This window comes from Myxocyprinus asiaticus, chromosome 6 (assembly GCF_019703515.2).
Source record: "Myxocyprinus asiaticus isolate MX2 ecotype Aquarium Trade chromosome 6, UBuf_Myxa_2, whole genome shotgun sequence".
Classification (NCBI taxonomy): domain Eukaryota; kingdom Metazoa; phylum Chordata; class Actinopteri; order Cypriniformes; family Catostomidae; genus Myxocyprinus; species Myxocyprinus asiaticus.
This window is the reverse complement of record NC_059349.1, coordinates 49,632,308-49,648,963: the sequence shown is the minus strand read 5'-3', so window position 1 is coordinate 49,648,963 and position 16,656 is coordinate 49,632,308. Positions and strand designations below refer to the sequence as shown.

General features: G+C 38.2%; 1 protein-coding gene across 2 annotated transcripts in view; it reads left to right on the top strand.

Moving 5' to 3' along the window:
* The first annotated feature begins 303 nt into the window (after positions 1-303).
* LOC127443148 (uncharacterized) overlaps positions 304-16,656 on the top strand; it is a 38,552-nt gene continuing 22,199 nt past the window's right edge. For both annotated transcript variants that reach the window (XM_051701695.1, XM_051701694.1), the window contains exons 1-3: positions 304-440; positions 637-744; positions 1,319-1,500. In XM_051701695.1, coding sequence (XP_051557655.1) covers positions 683-744; positions 1,319-1,500 — 244 coding nt within the window. In that variant the 5' untranslated portion in view covers positions 304-440; positions 637-682. The remainder of the gene's footprint in view (positions 441-636; positions 745-1,318; positions 1,501-16,656) is intronic.

Sequence of the window (16,656 nt, the reverse complement as noted above, 5' to 3'; positions counted from 1 at the left end):
CGAAAAAGATACTGTCCATTTGTCAATGGAATTTTTTTTTTTTTTTTTTTTTTTTTTTTGGTAAACATTCACTAGACGGACGTCTTTGACCTAAACGCATTTTTTTTTTTTTTTTTTTTTTTTTTTCTTAAAGCAATAAAACACGTCCAGTCTGAAGCCATCTAGTTTTTTCTCTCTCGCGCCGCTCCACACGGGATGTGCGTGCGCGCTCGACTCGCGTGAGGATGCGCGTGCGAAGATCAGCCATCTGAAACTCACGCGCCACCCAGAGCGGCTATAAAAACATCAGCGCGCTAGTCATCTCGCGCTCATTGAGGAATCTAATCTTATTCACTTTCGGGATGTATTGAGTGTAAAAACATATCAAATGGTCAAAGTTTACAGGTTCAAGGAATCTGTTCTGACCCAGAAAGGTTTGCAGACGCTGCATGTGGATTTTGGTGAGTTTTTGCTTCTTGGATGTTCAGTTTTTATTTATTTATTTATTTATTTATTTATTTATTTATCTTTTGTCACTAGGCTATATGACTTGTCAGTGTTTATTCTCTGTCGTGTGATAATGGAAAATGTTTATTGTGTCCCTGTTTGTTTCCCCGCTTCTCTTTCTTTTTAATTTGTTCCCTTCGTGTGTAAAAGCTGAAAGTTTTCTAGGAACAACAAAGGCTCCGTGGACAGGTCAAAGATGATTCCACCTCGAGATTGTTTGTATGCTGGTCGAAAAAGGAAAAAACCTATTCAGAAACAGTTGAGTAGTAAATATATTTTTTTAATTATTATTATTATTTTAATTTTATTTTAGCATTTCCTCCCCATTCAAAATGCTTTATTGGAAAGACTGTTTTGCATCAATGCAAATCTAAAACAAAAAGCAATGACAGAAATGTAAATAGTGGTATAAATATGCAAAATATTTGTATTATTTTTGTATATAATAGCAATATAAAAAATTCCAACAGCAACATTATTATTATTATTATTATTATTGAATACAACAACAATGCACATTTTACATATTTATGAACACTACTGGCGCTTTGTTTTTTTTTTCATTTTTTTTTTTCATGCTTTATTATTATAAAACAACGCAAATATTGTGCTTTTTTAACACTACTGGCACTTTTTTTGTCTTTTTTTTTTTCATGGGTTTTTAATTAATTTATTATTATTTAGGTTTTATTATCATCATTATTGATTTTGATAAATGCAAAATAAAAATCATTGAAGGTATAAGCGACAGACAATTGGTAAGCATCAAAACTATGAATGGAGGTGTCGTGGTTTGAATTTATGACACTGAATGATCCCTTTTTGTAATCAGGAGACCAGAGATAGCAGGGCAGAAGTCGAACCCATCCAAGCGACACCGTGACCGTTTAAATGCAGAACTGGACCGGTTGGCGAGTCTGCTTCCCTTCAGTTCAGATATCATTTCCAAACTGGACAAACTGTCAGTCCTGAGACTCAGTGTCAGTTACCTAAGGGTGAAGAGTTTCTTTCAAGGTAGTGTAAATGCACTTGAAACCATTTTTAAGTCTGACTTATGTATGCAAAATAATACTTTTGGGGGTCACTGTATTTATAAGTGTTTTGCTGGAATCATGGGAAAATATTTTAGAATTTGCTCATCGAAAAGCAGCCTGCATTTCTGTGTACCCAACTTCTAACAAATGTTTAGCCTGGTTTATTGTAGTGTGATGAATTACAGCAAATACATTGAGTTAAAGGAATATTCCGGGTGCAATACAAGTTAAAATCAATCGAAAGCAATTGTGGCATAATAATGATTAGCACGAAAATTGATTTTGACTTGCCCCTCCTTTTCTTTAAAAAAAAAGCAAAAATTTAGGTTCCAGTGAGGCACTTACAATGGAAGTGAATGGGGCCAATCTGTAAATGTTAAAATACTCACCATTTCAAAAGACGTAAACAGTATGCATGTTAATATGATTTTAGTGTGATAAAATCACTTACTAACCTTTTCTGTGTAGCTATAGCCAATTTTACAACTTTGTTGCTTTGACAATATAGTCAACACACCATAAAACCCTAAAATGCTTGTAAAAATTACAACTTTACAGCTCAAATAATGCACGAGTTTTAACAGAAGAATTAATGTAAGTGCTTTTATAACATTGTAAGCTTCACATTTCTGCCTTTAAACCCTCCAGTAATTGGCCCCATTCACTTCCATTGTAAGTGCCTCACTCTAACATTTTTTTTAAAGAAAAGGAGAGGGTCTAGTCGAAATAAATTTTTGTGGTAATCAACACTATGCCACAAATGCTGCTGATTTGAACTTGTTCTTTAATAGAACATATTTTGGCAGGTAAGGGATTTTTAAGGCACTACAGTTGAAGATCCAGCACAACTCCTCCTTAAGCTTTGTCTCTTGACACGTTTGTCTCCAATGCGCAATTTTTACACCATTTTCAGATTGTTGACATGGTAAGTCAAAATATAATAGGCCTACTTTGATGTGATTTGCATTGTTATCTCTAAATATTTGGTAATCAATACAACGTTTTTGTCATATTTAAATTTTATATGGTGTATATAGCATAGTAAATGGCAAAAGTGGCCCCTACGCAGATGAGTTGCATTTTGAGGTCGGGGGTTACATGCATGATTTATAAAACAAAGAAATATAATTTAAGACATAACAGAACCCATGCTGAAAATAAATGATTGCATTTTGTGGTGAAACTGACCAAACATGCTGGTTAACACACATGCTTATCCTTCCTTCAGGATAGCGCGTGTTCAGGAGGGGCTATAAGGATATCATTCATGTGTCGCAGTGTGTATGTGTGTGGTATATCAGAGCTCAGTGAAATGTAGAGATTGCCCTCTTGCTCTCACATGCTGTTTGTTGTGACTGTGTTTTATAGTCAGCGTGTCAAAACGGATCAGTGTTGAGCTGCTTTTGTGGAGAGCTGGCAGTAGTTGAGGAGTGCTTGCAGTTGGGCATCTGGGCATGTGTAATAGAAATAATACTAATGTAATGTAATGTAAAACTCATATGATCTGTATCAAGTTAAAACTGGAGGAAGATGAGTGCTCAGTATCTTATGCAATATGTTACATAATTCGTTGGTCCTCAATAAATCGGGTGTGTTTTATGTTTTTCCTCCCCAATTTGGAATGCCCAATTCCCAATGCGTTCTATGACCTCATGGTGGTTTAGTGACTCGCCTCAATCCGGGTGGCGTAGGACGAATCTCAGTTGCCTCCACATCTGAGACCATCAATCCGCGCATTTTATCACGCGGCTTGTTGAGCATGTTAATGTGGAGACGTAGCACGTGTGGGGATTCACGCTATTCTCCGCGGCATCCAAGCACAACTTACCATGCGCCCCACCGAGAGCAAGAACCACACATTATAGCAACCATGAGGAGGTTACCCCATGTGACTCTACCCTCCCTAGCAACCGGGCCAATTTGGTCGCTTAGGAGACCTGGCTGGAGTCACTCAGCACGCCCTGGATTCGAACTCGCGACTCCAGGGGTGGTAGTCAGCGTCAATACTCGCTGAGATACCCAGGCCCCCTTCAGTCCTGTTCTAACGGCCAGACTCATTTTAGATAGTGAAAGCCATAACTGCCAGATCTACCTTGAATAGAGTCATTTGTAATGTGTGATCTGACCCTGAAGAACTTGATGATATTAAACATCACAGATCTCACTTTGTGCCAACCTTGATCTTTCAAGTTAATATGAGATTGATGCATGAATTGTTCAAACATCTTAATTTTTACAAATTCATCTTCGCAAGGCCATTTGTTCCCCTCTAACTAATTTTCCCTCCACCTTCTATCAAGCCATTAAATCTAATCAAGATCAGCACAATGTAGAAAGATGTCTTACATTTAAATTCTAGTCAGGTTTAAAAGTATATGAACCGGAATGTCATGAAAATAGAGCCCAGTGTTACATGTGGTACACTGTTCTAAAAGCTCAAACAGTACATTACTGAAAAACAGTACCAAAAAATATGTAAAATATTCCTTCTGTTAACTTTTTAAGAACATTTTACAAAATTAAAGACAGAATGGTTTAGTGTTGTCACAATACCAAAATGTCAGTAGTCGGTACCAATACTATTCAAATTTCACAATTCTCGATACCAATTTCTATACCACAAAAAAGGTAATATGCCATTGTACAGTCCCTTTAGCCTGTTTAACAAAGTTAAATGTGTCCATGTAAATAATAAATTAAAACAGTTGCATGTTTCCTTGAAGAGTTCTTAATTAAGTCAACAAGTTTTGTTTTTTAAGTAGGACCCTTTGAAATCAGTTTTATTTGTTTTCCCAAAATTCCATTTTGAACTAATAAACTTTGTACTTTAAAATGAAAATGGAACAATTACTTTTCAACATACCATTGATCCTCAAAGCATAATCCAAAACACACAATTGATTGTATTTTTGTCAAATAAAGTGCTGCCCAACAGGGCATCACATTATAAATGAAAACTTCTTCAGTACAACAGCACTCTTTCTTGTGAGATATTGCTTAAAGATGCAGTAAGCTACTTTTTTCCATGGAAAAGTATGCAAAAAATGTTCCAACTCCCTGAAAGATATTAATGAAATAAGTGTACTGCGATATCTCACCAGTCTCGGTGACAGCACTAGACTCTGTAAACAGCAAACAAATATGTGTCCGCGGACCGTGGACAATGCCGCTTTCTGCCTGTCAATCATTTTGCAAGTTCTCATAGTATTGTAGTTGCAGCGAATTATTGAGGCAAAATGTATTTTTATGCCATGTTGTGCATAACAGTTGTCAGTTGAGGGCACTACTGTTTCTGCTCTCAATAAAGCTCATTTTGGTATCTTTAAAGTTCAAGGTTTTGGAAAGAGGTGGCGTGGCTAATTCAACAGCTCAGTCTCGTGGAAGTTGTATGGCTGTAATCGCTTACAGCACCTTTAAATATAATTTATTGGTATTATTATTATTATTATTACTACAGTCAAGGGCGTAGCAGCCATGGGGACATGGGTGACACGTCCCCCGCACTCTTTAAAAAGGTGATTTTTGTCCCCCACTCTTTTCCAAGCTAAACCCATACCGAGTCCAAATGGTGGATTTGTATACAGTATTTTTTGCGTTTTGTTACTTTGGGCTGATTGAGCGACCATCCAGCCAATCACAGGTGAGTTTCACATCAGACTATTATTGTTGTCTTTTGATAAAAGTAATTCTCAGCAGCTCACAAACTGCAGGGAAATGATAGATTTGCTTTGTTCTTATAATTCTTAAAACCTCTACTAAAGTCTCTATAGGTCTGTAGACACAAATTTTAAAAGATTAAAAATATATTTTGATCATTGATTCAGTGACTAACTAATTTCACACAAGACACTCATTTTTCACCACCTGGCATCACCAGAAATGGTCACTGAACGAATCATTAAATGGATCTGAACGCATTTTGCACTCGAGCCACTCGAGCCACTTGGATACATTTAAATCCCACAATGCACAAGCACAGAGTAAAAAATAAAATTGTGCACATGCACCATTGTTATTATTGTAATTGATTAAATAATTTATTCAGGATCAGCTAGTGCTCAGTCTTTTATTGTCATGTGTGAAACAGAAGCAAGTGCTCCACAAGGTGTCCTTTATTTTTGCAGCTAATTTTGCAATTATTTTGCAATACTTGAATCTTTAATATACTACAGATATTAAAAGTAAATAATGCGTATATATTAATATAATACTTGTATATTAATATATACTGTAATATATAAATAATGCACTGTAAGTGTTGGGTCTGTGTGAGCCACCTTCTGACAGCTGTGCCACTGCCCCCCCCCCCCCCCCCCAACACACACACACTTTTAAAATGACTGCTACGCCCCTCACTACTGTATATACTACATTGTACTATACAGCAGTTATTTATTTCTGTTGCAATTTCTTAAATTCTCCCATTGAGCTTTTATTTTGAATTAAACTTATTTTGACTGAGATCTTTCTGTTAGGTGTTTTTGACTGTAGTTTCACACCTCCGGTTAAAGGCCAGTTCACACTGCCCCAACAAACGGCAAAAGACACCAACACTTCAAACATTCTAAAGTTGGCTGTTGTATTTAGAATGTTGAGAAACATAACTGTGGTGTTCACAGTTATCCAACAAACACCAACAAACTTACTTGTTCGCCTTTGAAGATGACTGACAAGGAAGAGGTTGCGAATGAAGCCAAACATGCGCGATATAATACATAAATATTATGTGCGATTGATTAAACATGTTTAGCTTGTAGAGACATTAGGCTATATCCTATTAAACACAACTTTTATGATTTGCTGGGAACTTACTCATTCCGCGAGCTCCGTCGGAGCACAGCAATCCTGTGTGATTTGACGCTGTTTGAGAATGAAAGGATCTGTGTTTTTCATGCGAGTGAAAAGAGCGCTTCAGCACAAATTAATCTCTGTCCATGTCTTGCCTATTTGTACATATTCCCACACGCATGTCATCCACACAAACTGCTAAACCCAACACTAACATAATTTCTACATATAAATTCTTTAGAAAGGAATGGAATGTTTTAACAAGTTTGCTTCAAAAACATGATTAATCGCGATTGACTGTTTCTTCTGCTCGATCAGTGCAGGTGCGACCGTTGCACATTAATTTTCTGTGAGTTGACAGGGGCTTACCTCATTGGCATGACAACGGTTCGCGCTGAAGATGGATTCTGTCAGAGTTTAGAGTTTGACTGAATATGTTGAATCGGTAAAAACAGATGGCAACAAACACCAACAGGGTGAACACAGTGACCCAACAAAACCCAACAAACGTGTGGAGTTTGTTGGGGCAGTGTGAATTGGCCTTAAGACATTGGTCCAGTGTGATTTGTACAGTGCAAAATGCTATGATTTAATTATATAAATATACAGTGTGCAGGCGCTGCACGCTTTACAGTAAATGTGCGCTCTATTCTGTCATCTACTGCAACAAGCACAGCGTGTGATGCTCATAAATGTCACATGTTTTGATCAGTCTGTGTTTTCAGTGTATGAGTGGCTTCACACATTCACGTGTTTAAAGCATGCTGCACATGCAGACTGAATGTATTTGATTAAATTAATTAATCTAATTTGTCTCCTTAAGGCTGCGTCCACATTAATCTGAATTCATTTGAAAACGGTGTTTTCATTTTGGAAACGCTCTACGTCCACACTGCCATTTTCCAAAAGTTGCTTATCCACATTAAAACGTATGAAAACTCTTAAATCTCCTTACTGCGCATGCGAAAAATCACCATTCCACATACGGTCTGAAACGCAATTGTCAAGTGTTCCGACAAAACAGCAGTTTTGAGTAAACTTCCCGTAGCCTTTGAAGGAATGCAGTGTGAAGATTATACAAAGTAACATTTATCTTTTAACAATGCTATCAAAGTTAATAGCAGGCACAATAACGCTGCTACAACTTGGGCTGCCATGTTGATTGTTTTGGGTTGAATGGATCACCTGACAACACGTTTTCAGATATCTTCGTTTTCCCTGTCCACACTACAACGGGAAGATGGCATTTTCAAAAATTATTGGCAAAAATCGCTTGGGAGAGCGGTTTCAAAAAGCTCAGTTAAAAACGCTGTCTCAGTGTGGATGGAAGGCCAAAACGTAGAGGAAAAAGATGCGTTTTCAAACTAAAAAGTATTGGTGTGGACATGGCCTAAGAGTTTCAGAAAAGATCTCATCAATGTCTCGCTTATGCTTAGGTTTGCAAAGATGCCAAAATCTGCCACAAAAGGTGGTTTATTAAAGATTTCGATATGAACTCAAAACATTTATCATCACATTTTTTAAACATCAAATTATCCGAGCAGTGTTGTCTACAATAATTTTATTGCTCTATACTCTAAGTAAACCAATGTCTTATTCGTGTGTATTTTTATTTCTTCCAAGGAATTTAGGAGAAACATCTGAGACAAAGTTGATACTTAAAGGATTCCATTAAGTCTCCTGAGCTACTGTATGAATGAGCAACATTTGAGCAACAAAACTGTTCAATTATCACCAATTTCCACAAAATATTGGCATCAGGACAGATGATTTGATTCTCACGAACAAAATGTCTTGATGTTGCACATGAATCCTGATTTACATCAGTGACAAAGTGCCGGCAACCATTCATCTCCACAAATTTTCCCCTTTATGAATGCTCTCTTGTGAGTAATTGTACAGATTGGCTGTGCATGACAGAGGCCGTAAGTGACTGACCTCAAACCTTGTCTGGTCTAGACATGCTGTGTTTTCATTCTCCACCAAAAGGCAGAGAACACAGCGGGGAACCCTGTGAAAGCCTTTGTTGGCCCAACACCATTGTTAGAGTCCTATGTCATTATGATCAAATTGTGATTGTCCGACTGCCAGGTGAATTCCATCACTTTTCGGGGCCTCACTGGATCTGGAGGGTGTAAACGGGCTGTCCCTCAATATGTCCTAATGGGATTCATGGATATGTTGCACATATTCATAATGACATTTATTAGTGATCCTTGCCTTATTATCACTTGCAAACCCATAACCCTAAGTTTTAAATTGTGCTGCGTAACTTGTCCTGCTACGGACATGAATGAAACCTCATATCGTGATGAGGAAAGGTTTGCTTTTTTCTAAGCGATTTTCGCCTAGTGGATAAAACTTTCTATAGACTTGCATTGTTGGAGAAACCTGATCCATATCTGGGGCCAGAATACTATAAAGACTTGGGTGTGGGCTGTTTTGACTTGGGCCTGTAAACAACCACTTAGAAACCATCCAGAAAATCTTAGCAACCACCTAGAAATGCCCTGGCAATGTCCCAGGGCACTATATGCATCATAATGCCATTTTTTGAAAGGCAAGGACCACTCACATTAACTTCAGAAAATTAAAAACCCTTGATGTGTTTCATCATGCATTTCTGTCCTTTTCCATAATGCACATAATAATTTTGAGAGAATGCGCACAAAATCCAGCAACTCTTGTGCTCATGGTGTCACGGTCCTGTCACTCTGTCAGTCTGGGGTTTTGTCTGGCAGGACCGTGGCATCATCATCCCATGTCTGTCTTGTGTTTCATGTGCTATCTTTGTGTGAGCACACGGGTCCGGTTGTGATTTCCCGCTGTGCGCTCTTCGGTCTGTCTTGTTTCATGTCTGGAGCATGGTGTCTGGATCCTGACTACCTGTCTGGTTCGGTTTCGGTCTGTGTCTGGATCCGGACACTCATGTTCCATGTCTTGTCTTGTATTGGCGTGAGTGCATTGCGCTTATCATCTTGGCGGCATGCACTTGCGTCAATAATCTATGTCTACCTCTCGCAACCTCTGCGCGCCCGGGTCGTGAGCTGTCTTCACGTTGTTCTGAGGTTCGGTCACTTTGGTCTGAGGTGTTGGGTGTGTGTGTGGCCAAACTCTCGCACAGGTGTCCTGTCTCGTTTTGTCGCCTGTTGCGTGCATCGCGTGGCATTTGCCTTGCGATGTACGCTCAGATTTTGATTAGTGTGGGAATGCATGGCATCGCTTTGTTTGGCGTTGCTATGCATTCTCTCATCTGTTGGTTGGCATGAGTGTAAATTGCCTTATTGTCTTGACGATGTGCGCTCATGCCATTCTGGTGTTTTGTTGTCTTGTGAGAGCACGTGTCTTTGTTTCTGTATCACCACATGTCTCTCTGTCTTGCATCATACCCCCCCCTCCTTGTTTGCCCAATATTAGAGTCACAGCTGCCCTGACTTGTTAACCTATTGATTTCTCTACCTATTTTAGTCTCCTCATGTGTGCTGTCCAGTACGAGTTCATCTTGTGTGATCCAGTCGGTCTTGTTTGTTTTCCCATGTCGGTCCTGTTTGTCGGTCCTGCTTTTCCCCCCTGTTCGGTCTGGTCGGTCCTGATTCCCCACTGATCTGTCCCAGTCCAGCTCCGCGAGGATTATCCGGACTGGACGGAGTGTTTTCACTTGTTTGCGTGTTGACGCCTGTTTACGTTTTGACATTAAAACAGAGAAACATCTGATGATTTCAAATCTCATGTAAACGCCGTTGTCTTGCGTTTTGGTTTTTTGAATAAGAGGATTTTTGGTAGTAAACTGCATATTGGTGTGCATGTAAATGTGCTCAATAAGAGTGAATCATAAAAGGAAGTGTTTAATGATAGCTCAAGTAGCACCTCTGCTTGCCAAAACCACTGCTTTCAGTGCCAGCACCTTCTTGTTACCGGCAACACTGCTATGAGGAAGCTATTTGTTTTAATCCATTTAGAACAGGCTTATGGAATCCCAATAGGATTGGGACCTGCATTTGTGAAGCTTTGTCATACCTAATGATCTAAAGTAATGTGACTAATGTTTATAGTCATGAGCTTGATTGCTCACTAGTTCAGCTTCAATCAAGCTTATTTGCTAAAGTTTGCACTCATATTAACCCTAAAACAGGTAGTGTGCACCACACGACACATACTCTTTAGTTTCTTGTAGGGGGTATGAAAAATCTTTTCTCACCCAATCTTGTTATCATTTAACATAGTTGGGACTGTTTTGAGTATGTCGGTCACATGACTTGGTTAAAATTTTCTGTGATCATTAAGTCAGCCTGACCTAAAACCAACATGTCCACCTATGGTGCTGGACATGCTGACTTTGTGATAATTAATTATATATTAATCTTACTTTACTTCAGTAAAAAAATAAAATAAATCTGCTAATATTAATTGTGAACATTGTCTTAAGATGTGGAAGAAGAAAATTCATATCAAGTCATAAGCTGTTCATGCTGTTATTTAGTGTGTATCCCCTGAGATACGGTGCCATATTGAGGGAAGAAAAAGCGTTAATCCACAATATTACACATACACATTTATTACACTTACACATGTCATACATGCAACCTTAAAGCTAAACTTTTCTCAGTATTGTCACACACACACACACACACACACACACACACACACACGCACACTCTCTCTCACACACACACTCTCTCACACACACTCACTCTCTCTCACACTCACTCTCACACACACAAACAAACACACACACACTCTCTCACACACACACTCTCTCACACACACTCTCTCTCTCTACACACACACACACACACACACACACTCACTCTCTCACACACACACACAAACACACACTCTCTCTCACACACACACACACACACACACACTCTCTCTCTCTCACACACACTCACTCTCTCACACACTCACACTCTCTCTCTCACACTCTCTCTCTCACACACTCTCTCTCACACACACACTCTTTCTCACACTCACTCTCTCACACACACAAACACACACACTCTCTCTCTCTCACACACACACACACACACACACTCTCTCTCTCTCACACACATTCTCTCTCTCACACTCTCTCACACTCTCTCTCTCTCACACTCTCACACACACTCACTCACACACTCACACACTTACTCAAACACACTTTCTCACACACTCACTCTCTCTCACACTCTCTCTCTCACACACTCACTCACACACACACTCACACACTCTCTCTCACACACACTCTCTCTCACACACACACTCACACACACAATTTCAATTTAGCTTTATTGGCATGACAGTTTTATAACAGTATTGCCAAAGCATTACAAAGTTGTTTCTATATAGATTTTATATATATATATATATATATATAAAAGATGCAATAATACAATATTACAATAATACCAATTGCAATAATACAATAAGTGAAAAAAAGAAGAGTGAAACATGGAAATACTAATAAATATTACATAGAAATTAAATTGTTTAATTGATAAGTAATCTTGGTAGTTCTGTTTAGGGCTGAATAGCATTGAAGTTTGTTGTGGAGGTCAAATTCAGTTTTTAATGTTTCATTGTGATCATGTTTTAGGTTTTTGTCAATTTCTTTAACAATAAGTTTAGATTTGTAATTGGAGCGGATATCAAATTTGCATTCATGAACAAGTTTGAGAATATTCAGAGGGTGTGATACAGCAGGGGTTTCATTGGTGAGGAGGACTTTATATTTGATCGTTTCTTAATCGGACTGTTTGAGGTGATGCCAGAATTGTACGACTCTCTCTCTCTCTCACTCACACACACACACACACACACACACACACACACACACACACACTCACATACACACACTCTCTCTCTCATCTCTGATGTTAACTAATTAAATTAAGGTTGAATTGTTTAGGAAGAACACAGCATGTATGGCGTAAAAAGGGCACCACATACCAACTTGAAAACATCATCCCAGTGGTGAAATATGTTGGAGGGAGCATAAGGATTTGGGGCTGCTTTGCTGCTTTGTGGCCTGGACTGCTTGCCATCATCAAGGGAAAAATGAATTCCCAAGTTTGTCAAGATATCCTACAGGATAATGTCAGGGTGGCTGTGCAACAGCTGAAGCTCAGTAGAAGTTGAATGATGCAGCAGGACATCTAAGTCTGAGTTAAACATCTAAGTTAATCGATTACAATTGAAATGCTGTGGAATGACCTCAAGAGAGCCCTTCACATCAGACATCCTAAGAATATGGCTGAGCTGAAGCAGTTCAGTAAAGAAAAATGGTCCAAAATTCCTTCTGAAAGTTGTCTAATCCACAGCTACCGGAAACACTTGGTTGAGGTTATTGCTGCCAAAGGAGGATCGACCAGTTATTAAATCCAAGGGTTCACTTACTTTTTCCAAAGCACAGTGAATGTTTCATGGGATGTGTTCAATAAAGACATGTAAATGACATAACTGTTTGTGTGTTGTTAGCTTAAGCACATTGTGTTTGTCTATACGTGTGACTTTGAAGAAGATGAGATCACATTTTAGGACCAATTAATGTGGAAAACCACCTAATTCCAAAGGGTTTACATATTTTTTCTTCCCACTGTGTATATTTCTTTTTAGTGTCACCTCATAGTGTTCTAGAGGAAAAAGCTGGAAGCTGTTAGAAGACGTATGACAAGCGACAGATTTTTTCTTTAATTGACAGTTTGAATGTCTTTTGAATTGCTTGTTTCACTTAATTAAACGAGGATCATAAGCCAGGGTTATCAATTTTACAATGCAACTTAAACCATTTATTATATTGCAGTCCCTGATACTGTAACTTTATAAGGATTGTTTGTGTTTGATTTGAATAGCTCTCAAACACATCAGGGAGGGTCCGATGTCTGTCTTACAGTTTGACTTGTATTGTGTTGCAGTATAAAGTTACCATCGGTCACTGGTGAGTAACTCACCAAAGCAAATAATTACTTACATTTGGTACTTTGCAAGTATTCATTTTGTTTCCTGGTTGTGAACCTTGACTTGTGGATGGAAACTATGGTGCGTTCATTGTTACAAACAAATAGTGGTTATAGTAAATCTATGCAGAAACTAGGAAACTGCACATGAGGGAGTAATTCAGATCCAGAGAATGTGAGTGGCAGATGTGGAGAGAAGGGGGTTATGGGTAATAAATGCCCCTCATTAATAAATGTAATAAATGAGCGGTGGCATACCTGCAGCCTGGCAAAGTCCCCGGCCTGCAGACTCTGAGACAGCACTAAAAAGGGAAGCTGGTGATCAGGATTCGGATGTTTCTCAGTATTCATGTGAAGAAATTAAAAATGGACACAATTATGTTGACAAAGTAAAGTATAGAGCATACAAATTTTAAATGGCATAGCTCTGAATTTACTCTTGACATGTTTTTATGAGAATTGTTTGAGATCATTCTGAAATCTATGAATTTTGCAGACTTTGGCATCTTGGCAGATCTGACACGCACTGGGTCATCTCTTCTGAAACTCTAGAGGAGTCGTGTGTGACTGCTGGAATTTTTTCTCAGGAAAATTATTTGAGAAGCAGGAGACTTGTTCAGAAGTCTCTGTTTGCTCCTAATTTAATGTCATTGAAACTATTGAGGTGTTATGCCCATTTCCTATGGCCATTTTTTATTAATAAAATGAATTAAATGGGACAACAGCAGAAAGAAACCGTCTCCATAAGGAAATGATGTTGGCACAAACTTGAATTCTGGGTGCTTTTCCACAGTGAGCTTCCAGTATCACATTCAATTTTCTCCCAGAGAACTCAGTTATACAGGTGCTTGGCAGCCACTTGACCCTTCTTGGCATATTCTTCTTGCGTGCAGATCGCAAAAATTCCTTCTGTACTACAAACATTTGTCCATTTGTTTTCATCATGTAAGAATTTGTGCTAAAAGCTGATAGATGATCCAAGCATCCAACTTCATGTGTGTTTGAGTCTCCAACATCTGTTTTAGCACGGGACCAATGATTTTCCCCCCCCCTTCACTTGCGTGAGAATTCCATGACCTTAGTTATCCCTTAGACAAATCCCTCTTTGATCTTTGTTTATGTTGCATGTATATAATCCACTTAAAACATTGTTTTATTCCCCCATAATGCATGTAAATGAGTAGAATTAAAAGGGGTGCTTTTCTTATTTTAGACCGTTTCTTGATCATGTTTGGTTTCTTGTTTGTGTCTAAACTGTATTCTGTCACCTTAGCCATTCAGACAGCTCAGGCATGGAAAGGCAAAGCATAAAAATCTTTTCTTTAATAGTCAAAAAAATGTAATGTCGACATCAACATTTATAGGGGCCGTATTTGTTGGCAACCAAAAAGCACTCTCTCCGCACGCGATGTCGTGCAAACGACTGGTAAATGACCCAAATACGTCATAAAGGAGTTTGCCGTTAAGCTCCATTCTGTTGCGTGACAACTGCAATAATGTCCGCCTGACATGGTGAGTCCTTTTGGCAAATCCTTTATTTCCTCCTCACATGCTTTCAAGCCCCCCCCTTTCCTTCAAACTGTGTTTCATGCCTGTTACGCTGCTTGGAGACCAATGATCAGTCACTGTGGCATGAGACATCAATTTGAAAATTATGTTGTAATGTGCAGTAGTGCCCAAAAGTCTGAGACCACTAATGAAAATTCATCTGTTTTGCATTTTTCTAATTTAATAAAAACAAAACAAATGATATCATCAGCATACCAAGTTTGTGCACAACATGATGATTCATGTTATCCAGCATGATTTGAGAATGTTGAGCATCTTGTGTGCTTTAATAGAAGCAAGGAACCCTTTTGTATGAAAGGTTTACGTGGTCAGTCACAAATTTGTTTACATTTTGATTAGTGACCTAGAAATAGTACAGAATCTAAAATGTCTTGTTTGTCATAAAGTTTCTTTATTTAAAACATTTCAAAATCCTAAAACTTAGTACAAGTTAGATTTTGGTACCTAGATTTTCAATGTGGACTCAGACCTTTGAATCCCGCTGTACATAATAACATGAAAATGTCTAATTATCCTTTGCTTTGTGTCATACACTGCCACTTATGGCAAAGATTTAGAATCAATATGCAGTGCTCGGATGTGTATAAAAATGAATGTGTAACATTATGGATTTCAGAAAAAAATGTTACAAAAAAACAGGTATCAGTATCGGCGAGCACTGAAAAGGAGTATTGTACTTGTTTTCCAAATAAATTGTATGAGGTCATACCTAGTTAGCAGTAAACCTATGAGCCGGCTCTTTTTAGTGAATCAAAAAGACTTATGAATCAGTTGGAGCTTATTGAATTAATTGGCTCACTCCAAATAAACCAAGATCTGTTACTGTGTTATGTGAACTTAAGGCTCTTGAGACTCATTAAACTTACTTACTGGTTGTTCATATGACAACATGTAGTTTAAAATACAAATTTAGTTTTGTAGTAATAAGTGAATAATCGGAAAAATAATTCTAAATTCATTATCTGACAATTAAATATTTCATAAATTATAAAACAATACAATTCTTTAAAAAAGCAGTTCACTTAAACATGCTTGCAGTATTGTTTATTTGTCTCTCATGTCTGTAAAATGCAATAAATAATAATAAATAAAAAATAAAAATGGCCGGTATGAAATCTATCTGGTTGGTAAATGTTTTCATCCACCTTGGCTGGTGGGCTAAAAAGTTAATTCCGGACCCTGGTAACAACAGTCATATAAAGCAAAACCATTCTGTGAACATTACTGCAAACAACTATGTGCCAAATTACAAAGTCATGCATCTCATGGCAGAGACAGTTTCCACACTTTGCTTCTCTCATGCCACAGCCATTGGTTCACAAAAGGCACATGTTGACCCCTTTGACACCCCCTGTGTTTGATAAGGTGTACCCTGAGTGAAGTTTGTTTGGAAAGCTGTTGTCATCAGCTCTGGTGATGTGGAATAATTTGCTATTGAAGTGTATGTGCTACTGGAGTTCTTGTCTTTTATGTTTGTGTCGTATGACCATTGACCAGAAACAATTGAATGAATCTTTGACTATTTATGTGCAATGTGGATAAAAACAAAGGTGCATATAGATTGACGGATATATGGATGGAAAAACAGACAGATTGATGGATGGATGGATAGACATGGATAGACATGAATGGACAGATAGAGAGTGATAGATAGGTGGATTGACAGACAGATGGATAATTGGACAGACAGATGGATGGATGGGTGAATAGACGGATAGACAGACACATGGATGGATAGACAGACAGATGGATAGACAAAGACAGATGAATGGATAGATGGATTGATAAATGAATGGATATGGATGGACAGACGGATGGATTATGGACTGACAGATGGATGATAG